Source organism: Dipodomys merriami, unplaced genomic scaffold (assembly GCF_024711535.1).
Source record: "Dipodomys merriami isolate MVZ:Mamm:240054 unplaced genomic scaffold, mDipMer1.0.p SCAF_102, whole genome shotgun sequence".
Taxonomy (NCBI): Eukaryota; Metazoa; Chordata; class Mammalia; order Rodentia; family Heteromyidae; genus Dipodomys; species Dipodomys merriami.
Genome location: NW_027202294.1, coordinates 1,198,691 through 1,216,306, shown reverse-complemented (window position 1 = coordinate 1,216,306; position 17,616 = coordinate 1,198,691). Strand labels below are relative to the sequence as shown.

The window sequence follows — 17,616 nt, the reverse complement described above, 5'->3', positions numbered from 1 at the left end:
TAGAGCCTTAGCAAAAGAAGCTCAGAGACAGTGTCCAAGCCCCAGGACTGGGAAAAAGAAAACCTTTGAAAGGGGCAACATTGATCAACATGCAAACATGCACTGTATTCATAAAGTGTTTTGGTGAATGGCAACTTCTTAGATAATAAAATATTTTTTAAGAGGGCTGGGAATGTGGCCTAGGGGTAGAATGCTTGCCTAACATGCATGAAGCCCTGAGTTTGATTCCTCAGTACCACATAAACAGAAATAGCCAGAAGTGGCACTGTGGCTTAAATGGTAGAATGCTAGACTTGAGCAAAAGAAGCTCAGGGACAGTGCTCAAACACTAGGATTGTCAAAAAAAATTTTTTTGTATGTGTGTTCTTAAAAAGGATAAAAATATTTGAATATCACATTTTTTTTAAAAAAAAGAATTACCAGTTGAGTAAAAAATAAGAGTGAATGTAGAAGCTGGGTGCTGGTGGCTCATGCCTGTAATCTTAGCTATTCAGAAGGCTGAGATCTGAGGATCACAGTTCAAAGCCATCGGGGTCAGGAAAGTCCATGAGCCTCTTATCTCCAATTAACCACCAGAAAACCAGAAGTGGTTCTGTGACTCAAGTGGTAGAGCACCAGCCTTAAGCTGAAGAGCTGAGGGACAGTGCTCAGGCCCAGAGTTCAAGCCCCATGACCACCACCAACAAAAAAGTATTTTGAAGAATTCAAAATTGAATAAAAGTTAGGATAAATGTAAATTGAAGTATTTTCACTATCACTCTTTTTTCTATATTTTTTACACAGAAATTTTAAACATATATTCAGTGGTGGTTAGGGCCATTATAATATTATAGTAACGCTATTTCCCAGGTTATAAAAGCTAACATATATAAGGAGGTAACCTGTGTGCTGTTAGGGTGTAGACTTTGCATTATTATTTTGTTATCTTACTGTAAAGGTGATGTACAGAGGGGTTACATTTACTTTAGTAAGGTAATGAGTACCTTTCTTTCTTTCTTTTTCTCCTTCCTTGCTTCTTGCCTTTCTTTCTTTCTTCTCTCTCTCTCTCTCTCTCTCTCTCTCTCTCTCTCTCTCTCTCTCTCTCTCTCTCTCTCTCTCTCTCTCTCTCTCTGTCTGTCTGTCTGTCTTTCTTTCTTTCTTTTTGTTGATCGTGGGGTTTGAACTCGGCCTGGGTGCTGTCCCTAAGCTATTCAGCTCAAGGCGAGTGCTCTACCACTTGAGGCACAGCGCCACTTCCAGTTTTCTGAATGGTTTATTGGAGATAAGAGTCTCATGGGCTTTCCTGTCCAGGCTGGCTTTGAACTGGGATCCTCAGATCTCAGCCTTCTGAGTAGCTAGAATTACAGGGGTGAGCCACCAGCACCCAGCTTATGAATACATTTCTTTTGGAGCAGTGTTACCCCTCCTTCATTTTCTCCCACTCTCCCTTCCCTTACTCCGCCTCCCCACTCCCCCAAGTTGTAAAGTTCATTTCCAACATAGTATGTAGTGAGTATCACTGTGGCATTGGTTCACCCTTTGTCCCATAGTTTTTGTGATTCTCCTTCCCTTCCCCAAATTAGACAAACGTATATACAAGTCAAAGGGTACCCAAATCAGAAACAGTGACCATGGGGAATAAAACAGAGGAGAGAAAAAGGAAAGACAAAAGGAATAACTGCAAACAGAAATAACTGCAAAATAGGAAGAAAAAAGAAAAACAATGATATATCTCGAGGAGATTGTTTCAATTAGCATAATTTTATGTACATAGCTATTGGGCTACTGTGAATCTCTGCTAGAACTATCCTAGACATATACTATTACAAATGAGGGAAAACATGCACTATCATTAGTATTCAGGTATAATTAGGGTTAGGTTTCGGCAAAGGGTTAGGATTAGAGTCTTGAGGAAGTTAAGGTTTAGGATAAAACAGACTGAGTTTACTAAAAAAAGTGAGGATGAGTAAAAGTAAGGATGAATATAAATTAGAGTATCTGTTTTACAATTAGTTTTCAGGTATAATTAGGGTTAGGGTTAAATTTAAGACACTGCTTAATGTAAGGATTTTGAAAAAGATAAGGTTTAGAGGAAAATTTAAAAAAGGATAAATAAATGCACTACAATTAACATTCGGATATATTTAGAGTAAGGGTTAAGCTCAGGTGTCTGGTTAGGTTTGGACTGGAAAAACATAAGGTTTAAGATAAAACTGAAACTTATGCTCCAAAATAGTAGGTGAGTAAAAGGATGAATGTAAATTGGAGTATCTGCTTCACTATTTTTGGGAAAATTAGGGTAGGGTTTGGTTTAGGATTTTGCTTAGGGTTTAGAAAAAGAGGTTTAGGGTAACATTAAAATGAAAACTTTTTGAAAAGCCAGAAGTGGCACTGTGGCTCAAGTTGTAGAGTGCCAGCCTTGAGCAAAAAGCAGCTCAGGGACTGAGCAGCTCAGGGAACTCAGTCCTTGAGTTCAAGCCCCAGGACTGGCAAAACAACAACAACAACAACAAAAACCACACACACACACACACACACACACACACACACACACACTCAGTCCTTGAGTTCAAGCCCCAGGACTGGCAAAACAACAACAACAACAAAAACCACACACACACACACACACACACACACACAGGACTGGCAAAACAACAACAACAACAAAAACCACACACACACACACACACACACACACACACACACACACACACACACACACACACACACACACATACACACACACACACACATACACACACACACACACACACACCCCGGGCCCTGGTGGCTCATGCCTGTAATCCTAGCTACTCAGGAGGCTGAGATCTGAGGAACACAGTTCAAAGCCATCCCAGGCAAGAAAGGCTGTGAGACTCTTACCTCGGATAAACCACTCAGAGAACTGGAAGTGGCGCTGTGGCTCAAGTGGTAGAGCAATAGCCTTGTTCTGAAGAGCTGAGGGATAGCACCCAGGCTGAGTTCAAGCCTCCTGACTGACCAAAAAAAAAAAAAAAAAGAAAGAAAAAGAAAAAAAAAAACAACCTTTTTGAAGATCTAAAAGTAAAAGATAGGAGGTATGTAAATTGGACAATTTGCACCATCAGTAGTATTATGGTACAATTAGAATTAGGGTTAGGTTTCTTTCTGGTTAGGGTTTGGAGAAATAATAAGGTTTAGAGTAAAACTAAGTTTACAAATTACCAAGTGAGTAAAATTTAGATGAATATAAATTTAAGTATCAGCTTTAATGTTAATTTTTAGTATAACTGGTGTTAGGCTTAGGATTCTGCTTAGGGCTAGCTTTGTTGGGTGGGGCCTGGGACGAAGAAACTGAAGAATTAGAAGTGGAGTAAGAGTTAGGAAGAATGTACATGGGGTATTTATACTATCAGTTTTATTCCAGTATAATTAGGGTTAGGGTGAGGGCTGGTTTCTGCTTCTTAGGTTAGGGATAATGTTTATAAAAAGACAAGGTATAGGGCAAAATTAAAACTGTTTTGAAGATTTAAAACTGGGGAAAGGGGCTGGGAAGTTAGCTCAGAGGTAGAGTGCTTGCCTTGCATGCATGAGGCCCTGGCTTTAATTCCTCAGCACCACATAAGCAAAAAGAAAAAAGCTGGAAGTGGTGCTGTGTCTCAAGTGGTAGAGCGCTAGCCTTGAGCTGAAGAGCTGAGGGACAGCACCCAGGCCCAGAGTTCAGGCCCCATGACCGGACCCAAAAAATAAAAAAATAAAAATAAAAATGGGGGAAAAAAAAAAGCCGGGCACCAGTGGCTGGCACCTGTAACCCTAGCTACTCAGGAGGTTGAGATCTGAAGATCACAGTTCAAAGCCAGCCGGGGCAGGAAAGTCCATGAGACTCTTATCTCCAATAAACCACCAGTGGTGCTGTGTGGCTCAAGTGGTAGAGTGCTAGCCTTGAGCTGAAGAGCTGAGGGATAGCGCCCAGGCTCAGAGTTCAAGCCCCACGACCGGACCCCCCACCAATAAATAAATAAAAATTAAAAGTTGAGTACAACTGAGTGAATTTAAGTTGGAGTATTTGCACAAACATTAGCATGTGACTATAATTAGGGTTAGAGATAGGGCCAGGTTTCTGTATAGGATTAAGGTTTGATTTCAGGAAAAAGTAAGGTTTATGGTAAAATTAACATTGTTTTGAGGAGTTAGAAAAGTTAGGATGAATTTAATTTTGGTGTCAGCTTTTTTTTTTGCCAGTCCTGGGTTCGATTCCTCAGCACCACGTAAACAGAAAAAAACATAAGTGGCACTGTGGCTCAAGTGGTAGAGTGTTAGCCTTGAGCTGAAGTGCTGAGGGACAGCACCCAGGCCCAGAGTTCAGGCCCCATGACCAAACAACAACAACAAAAAACTTCAAAACAATTACTATTATTGTTATTACCATCATCATTATCATTTACCAGTCCTACAGCTTGAACTCTGGGCCTGGGCACTGTCCCTGAGCTTCTTTGGCTCAAGGCTAGCGCTCTACCATTTGAGCCACAATGCCACTTCCAGCTTTTTTTTAAGTAGTTTTATTGGAGATAAGAGTCCCATGGATTCTTTCCCAGCTCTCTCCCAGCTTTCTCTTTCCCAGCTCTTTCCCAGGTCTTTCTCAGGCCTTTCCCCGCCTTTCCCCATGGAGGGCTAACATGGCCTGGTGCCAGCCAGAACGATGAATAAACCTACCCCTTACTGAATACCACGTGCGTGGTGCTGTTCTTACTTGGCTACCTCTTTTTAAAAACCTAACATAAATGGTGCTGTGACTCAGAATAAGGGCTGAGAGTCAGGATAGGTGGGATTCCTCTTCAGTTTTTCCTCTTTTTTCTGTGCTCAAGACTAGTGCTCTATCACTTGAGTGACAATGCCACTTCTGGCTTTTTCTGTGTATGTGGTACTGAGGATCCAATCCAGGGCTTCATGGCATGCTAAGCAAGCACTCTACCACTGAGCCACATTCCCAGCCTGCTTTACTATTCCTTTTGAGGTATATTTAGAGTTAGGGTTAGGTTTCTGTTGTGGGTTAGAGTTAGGTAAAAGATAAGTTTTAGGGTAAAATTAAAATTGTTTTGAAGAGCCGGGCGCTGGTGGCTCACGCCTGTAATCCTAGCTACTCAGGAGGCTGAGATCTGAGGATCAAGGTTCAAAAGCCAGCCCGGGCAGGAGAGACCTTGAGACTCCTATCTCCAATAAACCACCAGAAAACCGGAAGTGGCGCTGTAGCTCAAGTGGTAGAGCACTTGCCTTGAGCTGAAGAGCTGAGGGACAGTGCCCAGGCCCAGAGTTCAAGCCCCACGACCGACCAAAAAAAAAAAATTGTTTTGAAGAGTTAAAAGTGAAGTAAAATTTAGCATAAATATAATTTTAGTTTCTGCTTTACTATTTGAGGTATATTTGGGGTCAGAGTCAAGTTTCTGCTGAGTGTTAGGGCTTACAGTTCAGGAAAAGAGGTTTAGGGCAAATCTAAAATTGCTTTGAAGAGTTACAAGTGAAATGGATGTAGTTTGAAGTATTTTAGTACCATGAGTATTCCGGTTTGGAATTAGGGTTAGGGTCAGGTTTTAGTGTGGGGTTAGGGTTCAGGTTTAGGAAAAGATAAAATTTGGAAGTGGCGCTGTGGCTCAAATGTGGAGTGCTAGTCTTGAGCAAAAGAGCTCAGGGACAGAGACAAGGTCCTGAGTTCAAGCTCTAGGACAAGGCAAGGAGGTGGGAGAGATAGGATCTTATAACCAATGAAACGTGTATGACTTAAAAATACACAATTAAAACGAAAATAAAAATGATTAAAATGTAGTTTGCGACCATTTATTCATGCACATTTCACAGCCACAAAATTGATATTTAAAAGCGTTTTAAATCAAATTTAATATGCATAAAGTTCACAAAACTACATAGTCACAGGAATAAAATGAAAAGTAACCAGTAGCAGCTCACAACTGAAACTTTCCCAGTATCTCAGAAGCCTGTCTCTGGCAAATGGTGTTTGCTTTTTGAGTTTAAAAAAAACCTAGATTAGAGTCTTCACACTTATTACTCTTGAGTGTTTTTGTTTTTGCAAGGTATGTTATAACCTTCTTTTGGGGTTCCAGAGCCCCAAATCCCTGAGATTAAAATTCAAGGCGGGAGCTGGGAATGTGGCTTAGTGGTAGAGTGCTTGCCTAGCACGCAAGAAGTCTCGATTCCTCAGTACCACATAAGCAGAAAAAGCTGGAAGTGGCACTGTGGCTCAAGTGGTGAAGTGCTAGCCTTGAGCAAAAGAAACTCAAGGACAGTGCCCTGAGTTCAAGTTCCAGGACTGGCAAAACGAAACAACTTAGCCGCGATCTGGAGGCTCACAACTGTGATCCAATTAATCACTCCTCCAAAAGCCGGAAGTGGAGCTCTAGCCTTGAGCAAAAGCTCAGGGATAGTGTCCAGACCGAGTTCAAGCCCCACGACCGACAAAAATAAAACCTTAAAAGTGGTTGAATTTCATCTATAAATGTCTATATTAGTACCTGAAGAGAGCTGGCCTGCAAATAATGTATAAGGCACTCGCCAGTTGTCACTTCCTGCCTTCCACTGATTCCAAAATGCCACCATCCCGCTCCTCTTTTTCCTCCTTGCTCCGCCTGCTGCCGTAAGTGATCTGCCCGCACTGTCGTGAAACGCTTCTCCCCGCCCTCACTGTCGTGAAACGCCTCTCCCCGCCCTCCGGGTGGCAAAAACGCAGTCACGCTTGACGGCACGAGGTGGCTCAGCCGCAAGATGGCGGCGCTGGCGGAGGAGCAGACGGAGGTGGCGGTCAAGCTAGAACCCGAGGGTCCGCCGACGCTGCTGCCTCCTCAGGCGGGCGATGGCGCGGGCGAGGGCGGCAGCGGCGCTCCCAACAACGGCCCCAACGGCGGCGGCGGGCATGTAGCGGCGGCGGCGGCGGCGGCCGGCGGGGATGGCGGGACCCCCAAGCCCGTGGTGGCCGTGTCCGCCGCTACTCCAGCGGGGGCGGCCCCGGTGCCCGGCGCCGCGGCGGAGTCGGGCTCTCCTCACGACCGGCAGACGCTGCTGGCGGTGCTGCAGTTCCTCCGGCAGAGCAACCTCCGGGAGGCCGAGGAGGCGCTGCGGCGTGAGGCCCGGCTGCTGGAGGAGGCAGCGGCGGGCTCCGGAGCCCCGGGAGAGGTGGACGGGGCCGGCGCCGAGGCGGCAAGCTCGCTCCTCAGCCGGGTCACGGCCTCGGCCCCCGGCTCCGCGGGCCCCGATCCTCCGGGCACCGGCGCTTCGGGAGTCACGGTCGTCTCGGGTTCAGCCTCAGGTCCCGCCGCGTCGGGGAAAGGTGAGCCCGGGCGGGCGCGGAGGGGAGCCGGCTGGGAAGCAGGGGCTGGCGGGCCTGCACCTCTGCGGGCTTGTTTTGAATTTCCTGGGCCCGCCTCTGGGGCCGTGCGCACGCCCGCCCCTTTCTCGGCTGCGCCGGCTGCGCAGTCAAACCCTCTTCTGAGCTGTCAGTTCCCGGGAGAGGCTGAGCCGGGCTGCAGGGAAAAGGGGCGCCCGGAGACGGGCACCTCGGGCTTCAGCACCCTCTTTCTTCCCCTCTTACTTGAGCTTTCAGCCCGGGGCAGACGCACATGTTTTTGTGCAGTTCGTACTGTGTGTGTACCTCGGGTTTGACTTTCCACAGGGAGGTATATTACCTCTGTAATGTAGAGTGGGGCAGATAGATTTGTTGGAAAAGAATTTGCTTGAGACCACAGCCAGGAGCACCGTGTAGCGAGCATTTCTCGAAATAGGAGCAAAGTTTCACCATGTGTTTTCTGAGGATGCGCATTCCTGGGCACCAATTCAGACTTTGACTCTCAAGAGGTAGATGCTGTGGGCATTTACAATATGGGATTCTTTTCTTTCTTTCTTTCTCTCTTTTTTTTTTCCTCTCTCTCTCTTTCCTTCCTTCCTTCCTTCCTTTCTTTCTTTCTTTCTTTCTTTCTTTCTTTCTTTCTTTCTTTCTTTCTTTCTTTCTTTCTTTCTTTCTTTCTTTCTTTCTTTCTTTCTTTCTTTCTTTCTTTCTTTCTTTCTTTTCTCCAGTCTTGGGCTTGACCTCAGGGGCCTGGGCACTGTCACTGAGGTTCTTTTGGCGTTCTACCACTTGAGCCACAGCACCACTTCTGGACTTTTCTGTTTATGTAGTGCCGAGGAATTGAACCGAGAGGTTCATGCATGCTAGGCAAGCACTCTACCACTAAGCCACATTCTCAGCACCTACAATACGAGTGATGAGGCAAAATTGGAGGACTCAGCCGGGCGCCTGTGGCTCACACCTCTAATTCTAGCTACTCAGGAGGCAGAGATCTGAGGATCACGGTTCAAAGCCAGTCCGGGCAGGAAAGTCCATAAGACTTTTATCTCTAATAAGCCACCAGAAAGTCGGAAGTGGCACTGTGGCTCAAGTGGTAGAGCGCTAGCCTTGAGCTGAAGAGCTGAGGGACAGCGCCCAGGCCCAGAGTTCAAGCCCCACCACTGACAAAAAAAATTAATAATAATTGGAGGACTGTAAATATGGGAATAGATGTGGGTTACACTTTTTATTTTTGGGTTGTGGGGCCTGAACTCAGCGCCTGGGTGTTGTCCCTGAGTTCTTTTGCTCAATCCTAGAGTTCTACCATGTTGTGCCACAGTTCCACTTCCGGTTTTCTGGTGGTTAATTGGAGATAAAAGTTTCACAGTCTGTTGCCCTGGCTATGAAATGAAGATCCCAATATCTAGGATTACAGGTGTGAGCCACCAGCACCCAGCTACACATTTTTTTTTTTTGGTCGGTTGTGAGGCTTGAACTCCAGGTCTGGGTGCTGTCCCTGTGCTCTTCAGTTCAAGGCTAGAGCTTTACCACTTGAGCCACAGTGCTACTTTTGGTTTTCTGGTGGTTAATTGGAGATAAAGAGTTTCACGGGGACTTTTCTGCCTGGGCTGGCTTTGAACTGCCATCCTCAGATCTCAGCCTCCTGACAAGGATAACAGGCATGAGCTACCAGCACACTGCTACACTTTTTTTTTTTTTTTTTGTCTCTGCTGATTTTACTTGTGTGGCGCCTCTTGCCCTAAGATTGAGTTTTTCATATTAAATAAGGTAATAAGGCTCAAATGCCTATGAAAAAATGCCCTGTACTGAAAAGTTTATGTCTCTGTACTATCATTGATCCTGACCCCTTTCTCCCAGCAGTTCTTGTCCAAAGTCAACACAGGAAAACTCACATACAGAGATCAGAAAATGTGTTGAATTAAATTATCTAGTTAAGTGGCTCTAGCCAATGAATTTGTATTTATGAGACTTACTCTTTGCAGGATTGCCAGAGATGAAGTTTGAACATATAGCACTGTAATTTATAAGCAGAAATATGCAAAAAAAAAATCCTTGAGTCTGCCATTCTTCCTCTTCCTCCTCATTCCTCCTCCTTTCTCTTCCGCTTCTTCTCCAGTACTGGGGTTTAAACTCAGGGTCTTTTTTTTTTTTTTTGTCAGTCATGGGGCTTGAACTCTGGGCCTGAGCACTATCTCTCAGTTCTTCAGCTCAAGGCTAGCACTCTACCACTTGAGCCACAGTGCCACTTCCAGTTTTCTGAGTGGTTTATTGGAGATAAGAGTCTCATGGCTTTTCCTGCCCAGGCTGGCTTTGAACCATGATCCTCAGATCTCAGCCTCCTGAGTAGGTAGGATTACAAGTGTGAGCCACCACCCTGCAAAATCGGGGTCTTATGCTTAGAAGACAGGCACTCTACCACTAAGTCACACCTCCATCCTTAAAATATATGATTGAGAAGAATTTTTTCTGAATACTGTACTTTGTGGATTAATTATAAGATGTGTGTTGGTTTTCATTTTCTTCAAAAATTGGATTCAGATTTAGATTATACCTGAGAATACAAAAAGGTAGAAAAGAGGCCATCAGAATGATAAACAAAATCAAACATTTCTGCAGTATGGAGCAGAATCATAGTATAGCTCACCAAAATTTCCAAAGGCCAAATTCATTTATTTAGTGGAGTTTCAACTGAGTGTGCTTGGCTCTACAACTTGAGTCCTACTTCCAACTGTATTTGACTTTCCCCCCCTTCAGTTGTAAGGCTTGAACTCATGGTATAGCCACTGTCCCTGTGTGGTCTACCACTGAACCATAGCTCCACTTCCAGTTTGCTAGTGGTTAATTGGAGATTAAGAGTCTCACTTTCCTGCTTGGGCTGCCTTTGAACTTCTATCCTCAAATCTCAGCCTCCTTAGTAGCTATGATTATAGGTATGAGCACCAAGCTGACTTTGTTTTTAGAATCAGGTCTATGCCTAGACCTATCTATGCCTCATTATTATTATTATTATTATTATTATTATTATTAAATTGTTATTATAAAGGTGATGTATAGATAATGAGTATTTTTCTTTTTGGACAGTGTCACCTCTTTGCTCTCTCTCAGTTTACCTATGCCTCTTGATTAGCTGGGATTATAAAGTGTACTACTATAGCTGGCTTGTTGAAATAGTAACTTTTTTCTTTCTTTTTTTTTTTTTTGGTCAGTCGTGGGGCTTGAACTCTGGGCTTGGGCGCTGTGCTCTTCAGCTCAAGACTAGTGTTCTGGCTGGGAAGGTGGCTCAGTGGTAGAGCACTTGCCTTGCATGCTTGAGGCCCTGGGTTTGATTCTTCAGCACCACATAAGCAAAAAGAAAAAAGCCGGAAGTGGCACTGTGGCTCAAGTGGTAGAGCACTAGCCTTGAGCTGAAGAGCTGAGGGACAGAGCCCAGGCCCAGAGTTCAGGCCCACGTCTGGACCAAAAAAAAAAAAAAAGACTAGTGTTCTACCGCTTGAGCCACAATGCCACTTCCAGTTTTCTGGTGGTTTATTGGAGATAAGAGTTTCACGGACTTTCCTGCCTGGGCTGGCTTTGAACTGTGATCCTCAGATCTCAGCCTCCTCAGTAGCTAGGATTACAAGCATGAGCCACCGGCGCCCGGCTGAGATAGTAACTTTTTGCCCAGTTTTGTGATCCTCCTAATCGCTCCCTTTTGAGTAGTTGAGATTGCAGGTATGAGCCATTGTGCCTAGACTAAACTCTTAATTTGAGAGATATATTGTTTGGTATTAGTATATCATAAATAAGTACTCATGTGTTTTTTGCTGTGAAATGATAGTTATAGAAATTGTTGTTGTTAAGCATATACAATTGAATTATAGTTATCTCTTAGAGATATAAAAAGGCATGGTCTTTCAAATGCTGTTTTTTGTGTGTGTTTTTTTTGTGGGCCTGACCTCTGGGCGTGAATGCTGTCCCTTAGATCTTCAGCTCAAGGCTAGCTTTCTACCAGTTGAGCCAAAGCGCCACTTCCAATTGTTTCTGCTTATGTGTAGTGCTGAGGAATCGAACCCAGGGCCTCATGCATGCAAGGCAAGCACTCTACCATTGAGCCACCTTCCCAGCCCCTGGTATTTTATTCCTAGTATTAATTCCGGTTTTATTTTTAGGCCTTCCAATCATAGAATATAGAGAAGACACAATGATGCAAAATCAGTTTTCTGCCTGTCTAGCCATCCAGCCTAGCAGTAATTGGGCTGGGAATATGGCTTAGTGATAGAGTGCTTGCCTGGCATGCATGGAGCCCTACGTTCAATTCCTCAGTACCACATAAACAGAAAAAGCCAGAAGTGGCACTATGACTCAAGTGGTAGAGCAAACGAAGATCAGGGACAGTGCCCAGGCCCTGAGTTCAAGCTCTATGACTAGCCAAAAACAAACAAAACAAAACAAAACAAAAACAAAAACAAAACAAAAACTATTACATGACAGTACTTCACAGCTGAGTTCCCATCTAAAAGTGTGTGGATACTCAGTTATCTTAAAGTTACCCAATTAGTTCAAGAAATCCCTAGAGCTAATTTCCAGGTGTTCTCAAATGCTGATATTTTATATCAGGTGGTAGATATGCACCTGTGCAGGTAACAGAATAGAATATTAAACAGGAGTGCTAAGGAAGCTAGAATTGTTAATCCAGAGTAAGGGTTGGAAACCTTTTCATTCTCTACCCTTGTGAGGCTGTATGAGACCCTTGAAATAACTTAGTATTTGACAGGACAGACAGGTATGCTTCTCATCAACTGCCTGGCACTCACTTGCCTGTATTGATAATTTTGTATGGCTGTAAATGATGTTGTAAATAACCAAATGGTCATTGGCAGAGAAAACCATTTCTCATTCCTGCTAGAGCATGGCTGCATGGGTTGGTGGTAGTGGATGTCACTTGGACGAAACCTTCAGAGAGATCAATATAATTGTTAGTTTGCACTTAAAAAAAAATTTTTTTTTTTTTGTCATTCATGGGGCTTGAACTCGGCCTGGGCGCTGTACCTAAGCTCTTCAGCTCAAGGCCATTATGCTACCACTTGAGCCACAGTGTCACTTCTGGTTTTCTGGTGGTTAATTGGAGATAAAAGTCTCAGATTTTTCTGCCTGGGCTGGCTTTGAACCGTGATCCTCAGATCTCAGCCTTCTGAATAGCTAAGATTACAGGCATGAGCCACCAGAGCCCGGGACCTTGTGCAAGCTTGGCAAACAGTCTACCACTTAGCCACATCCCTGTGCTTCATATACCTTTACACAGTTTGTCTTTAAGGTAGATTCAGGAAAAAGTAGCAGACTTTTAGTTATACTGATTTGAAGTTTTACCTTGAGATGTGAGTACTTAAAGGTATTTTGGCCTTTGTCAAGCAAGTACAAAGCCCATTAAAAGAGTAAATGATTCTGTTGAGGAAAGGGACAAACTGACAAATAGTTCACTTCTGTGTCTCAGTCACATGTAGATATCAATCATTTTCTTAAAAGTTGTCATTCATTTTTTTAAACAGTTGGAAGTGTAGCTGTGGAAGACCAGCCAGATGTCAGTGCTGTCTTGTCGGCCTACAACCAACAAGGAGACCCCACAATGTATGAAGAGTACTATAGTGGACTGAAACACTTCATTGAATGTTCTCTGGACTGCCATCGGGCAGAATTATCCCAACTCTTTTATCCTCTGTTTGTACACATGTACTTGGAGCTAGTCTATAATCAACATGAAAATGAAGCAAAATCATTCTTTGAGAAGTATGTGAAATTTTACATATATTTTGTTTACCCCTATATATCTATAGCCATACAACTTTAAGGCTGCAACTCAGGAAGTACTTTACGGAGGAGAGGTACCTGGGATGATATGAAGTTAATTGGGGGCAGAGGGTGTGTATCTAGTGAAAATGACAAGGAAGGCTTCCAGATGAACCATACTTGAAGTAAAACCTGAAGATTGAGACTTAACCAGATGAAGAGGGAAAAGCATGTTTGAAAACTGGGAGGAAAGTTCTTAATAGTTACAGAGACTAAAAGGAGGCCACAGTAGCTGGAGCTGAGAATAGCGTGTGTTGTGATGTAACAATTGGTTAGACACTGAAATAACAGGCAAGTTCTTAGGCCAAGTTGAAGGTTTTTGTTCTAAGATCAATAGGGAATTGTATTGAGTAGGATTAGACTTGACTGAGAATCACTATTAAAGTAGTAGGTTTAAATATAATAAAAGTTTATTATTCTAGAAGCTTATTATATTTAAGCTGATTGCTTAAATATAATAGAAGTTTACTTCTTTTTTTTTTTTTTTTGGGTCCGGTCGTGGGGCCTGAACTCTGGGCCTGGGCGCTGTCCCTCAGCTCTTCAGCTCAAGGCTAGTGCTCTACCACTTGAGCCACAGTGCCACTTCCGGCTTTTTTTTTCTTTTTGCTTATGTGGTACTGAGGAATCGAACCCAGGGCCTCGAGCATGCAAGGCAAGCACTCTACCACTGAGCCACCTTCCCAGCCCAGAAGTTTACTTCTTACAAAGGTGGAAAGTATAAGACTATAGGGTGAGTCCTTGATTAGCAAAGTCACAGGCTCTTTCAGTTTTGTTGCTCTACCACTCTTTTTTTTTTTTTCTTTTTTCAGTCATGTGGCTTGAACTTGGGGCCTAGGCACCCTCCCTGTGCTCTTTTTGCTCAAGGCTAGTGCTCTACTGCCATAAGCCACAGCTCCACTTCTGGTCTACTTCTGGTTTTCTAGTGGTTAACTGGAGATAAGAATCTTTTTTTGGGGGGGGGAGGGTCTGGTCCTGAGGCCTGAACTCTGGGCCTGGGCGCTGTCCCTTAGCTTTTCAGCTCAAGGCTAGCGCTCTACCACTTGAGCCAAAGCGCCACTTCCAGCTTTTTTCTTTTTGCTTATGTGGTGCTGAGGAATCGAACCCAGGGCCTCATGAATGCAAGACAAGCACTCTTATCACTGTGCCACCTTCCCAGCCCCGGAGATAAGAATCTTATAGATTTTTCTGCCCAAGCTGGCTTTGAACTTTTTTTTTTTTCTTGCCGGTCCCCATGCTTGAACTCAGGGCCTGGGCACTGTCCTTGAGCTTCTTTTGTTCAAGGCTAGCACTCTACCACTTGAACCACTGCGCCAGTTCCAGATTTTTCTGTGTATGTGGTAATGGGGAATTGAACCCAGGGCTTAATGCATGCTAGGCAAGCACTCTACTGCTAAGCCACATTACCAGCCCTACTGTGCTACTCTTGTTAGACCGTTTCTCTTTTATGGTGCAAAATGGTTGTCTAGCTCTAAGCATTTACACCAGTGTTCTAGACAGCGGGGAAGGCACACATTCTTCTAGGAAGATGGATACACTACTCTTTACAGATTTTTTGTAAGTCACTATACCTAGCTACAAAGGAATGTGGTCTTACTCAGGTGTTTGTGTGCCCAGCTAATCTTCAGGGGTTCTGCTTTGGAGGAAGAAAGGAGAGATAGATATGGAGGACAGTGAAGCATCTTGGTCACAGAAGTCATTGGAGAACTATATTATCAAGTTTTTTGTTTTTTTTTTTTTTTTGGTCGGTTGTGGGGCTTGAACTCTGGGCTTGGGCACTGTCCCTCAGCTCTTTAGCTTAAGGCTAGTGCTCTCCACTTGAGCCACAATGCCACTTCCAGCTTTTCCTGCTTATGTGGTGCAGAGAAATTGAACCCAGGGCCTCATGCATGCAAGGCAAGCCCTCTGCCACTGAGCCACCTTCCCAGCCCCTAAATAGGTATTTTAAAAGAACCTTTATGCAAGCAGCAAACAAATAATGAAGGACAGAATGACTTGATCAATTTGGAGATTGAGTGGTTCTCAACAGGAATGGTATTCCTTCTTCCATTAGCAAACATGGAGACTTCTTTTGGTTTTCATACTGACTGGTTAGAGGAGCAGAAATACTAAATATTTTAGTTCTCTTTGGCAAAGAATTGTCCTGCCCAAAATTCCAGTAGTATTCACCTTGACAAATATTAAACTGGGTTGTATTGGTGGAGGTGAATAAAAAGGCAGATTAATTTGGTACTTAAAAATACGGAAGCTATCGATGATAATCCCATGTTTCTGCTCCCCCCTCCCCCTCCCCCCCCCCCCCCCCCCCCCCCCCCGTCAGATAGGGATGCCCTTCACCGACAGAAAATTCTAGAACAGGACTTACTCAGTGTGGTGGAGGAATAATCTTTAGTTCCAGTTTCAAAATGCCTTTGACCTGTCAAGAGCTACCATTTCTGTAGACAGCCATTCAGTAACCTCTAAAATTAGTCAATAGTCACTTTTTTTTTTTTTTTTTTTTTTTGGTCGGTCATGGTGCTTGAACTCTGGGCCTGGGCACTGTCCCTCAGCTCTTCAGCTCAAGGCGAGCGCTCTACCACTTGAGCTACAGCGCCACTTCCGGTTTTCTGGTGGTTTATGGAGATAGGAGTCTCATGGTCTCTCTTGCTCGGGCTGGCTTTGAACCTTGATCCTCAGATCTCAGCCTCCTGAGTAGCTAGGATTACAGGCGTAAGCCACCAACGCCCGGCTCAATAGTCACTCTTATGTCCCTATCAACTGTTTGTTCCTGCTGTGGGGGTTTAGAGGAAAAGTAGGAACTTGAGTCATAAAGTTTTTTGTTTTTGTTTTTGCCAGTCCTGGGACTTGAACTCGGGGCCTGTGTGCTATCCCTGAGCTTCTCTGTGCTCAAGGCTAATGCTCTACCACTTGAGCCACAGTGCCACTTCCACCTTCCCCCCCCCCCCCCCGCCCCGGTTTTATCTGGTACTAAGGAATCGAACCCAGGGCTTCATGCATGCTAAGCAAGCACTCTACCACTAAGCCACGTTCCCAGCCCCTTCCTTTTTTTTTTTTCCTAGTACTGGAGTTTGGACTCAGTTCTTTGGCCTTAACAAGTAGTGCCATGTTGCTTGAGCCATCTCTCTACCTTTGCTTTTTGCTGTTTATTTTAGAGATGGAGTCAACTGGACTTTTTCTGTCTGGGCTGGCCTTGAGTATCCTCTGAAACTCAGCCTCCATAGCTAGGATTACAGGCATGAGCCACTGACATCTGGCTTGCCTGAGCCACTTTGGCAACTGGTTTATTTTGAGATAAATTCAGCCCAGCCTGGACCCACAGCCCTATTTTACTCTTCCCACCATAGCTGGGATAACAGGAACATATCACCACATCAGCTCTTTCTGTTAAGTTTTCTCAAACTTTTTCCTAGGCTTTCCTGGAACTGTGATTCTCCTGATCTTCACCTTCTGAGTTGCTAGGATTATAGGCATAAGCCACTGGTGCCTGGAGTTATATGCAATATTGATGGATAAAGATATGAATTACATTGTCTTATGAAATAAGAGCTAAACTCATGCTTTGAGAGAGCTCCAACATTTCAATGGCCAAGTGTAAGATATAAAGATAGTGTGAAGTGTAAGACTGTAAGACAGAAAAGCTAAAGAAATAGTAAGAAAACTAAGAGAGTATCAAGCCATATTTGAGAAGGAAATAGTGCTTAATATTTGAATGGCAGTTCTTTAGTTCAAGCAATAGAGCTTGAAGCTAGGACTTGTCAGATAATGCAGATACTAGTGAGAGAAGAACAATAGAACCCTTATGGCGTAATATTCATTCATTATAGTAAGATAACTAAGAGAAGAAACAGGAAGCAAAATGTTCTTGGCTCAGAGTTTTTTATTTTTTAAAAAGGCTAATGATGATACAACTTTTCTAGAAGCTTAATAATTTTTCTTATACTACCGTCATAAAAAAACCCTCCCCTTCCAAATTCATAGTGTAACAATCTCCTTGGTTAGGAAGCTGAAATATTGTAGAGGATTCTGTTTCCCTGTTATTGACAGTCTTAGAGGACCCCAGGCCCAAATGATGAGAATAATAAGTAGTGATAAAAATACTTAACTGCCTGAGATTTCTACTTTACTTTAAATCTAGGGCAAAACTCTTAGTCTGCTTATTGATGAATTCAAATGGGTAACAATATAGGAATCCATTGGCTTTGTGTCTTACAGAGCTAGAGCTTTATCTAATTTTAGTCAGTCATTGTTTTCTCAATATTTTGCATTTTTTATTGTTCTTAGTAAATGCCAAATCCATATCTTTAATAGTTTTTTTTAAGGAAAGTTACAATTTATAAAAACAAAAGTATTAAAAGTTACTAGTTGCCACCATGGCTGATGGCTTTATGAAATTGCTTTTGGTAATAGTAAATACAAGTATTCATTGTTTGATACTAGCATTTGTTTATTAGTTATAATATTAAAGTATTGACATTTAATGAATGTCT

General features: G+C 43.5%; 1 protein-coding gene across 1 annotated transcript in view; it reads left to right on the top strand.

Annotated features, from left to right (window-relative positions):
- The first annotated feature begins 6,715 nt into the window (after window positions 1–6,715).
- Window positions 6,716–17,616, top strand: part of Taf5 (TATA-box binding protein associated factor 5) — a 21,185-nt gene continuing 10,284 nt past the window's right edge. The window contains exons 1-2 of the mRNA XM_069994202.1: window positions 6,716–7,294; window positions 12,835–13,072. Coding sequence (XP_069850303.1) covers window positions 6,733–7,294; window positions 12,835–13,072 — 800 coding nt within the window. The 5' untranslated portion in view covers window positions 6,716–6,732. The remainder of the gene's footprint in view (window positions 7,295–12,834; window positions 13,073–17,616) is intronic.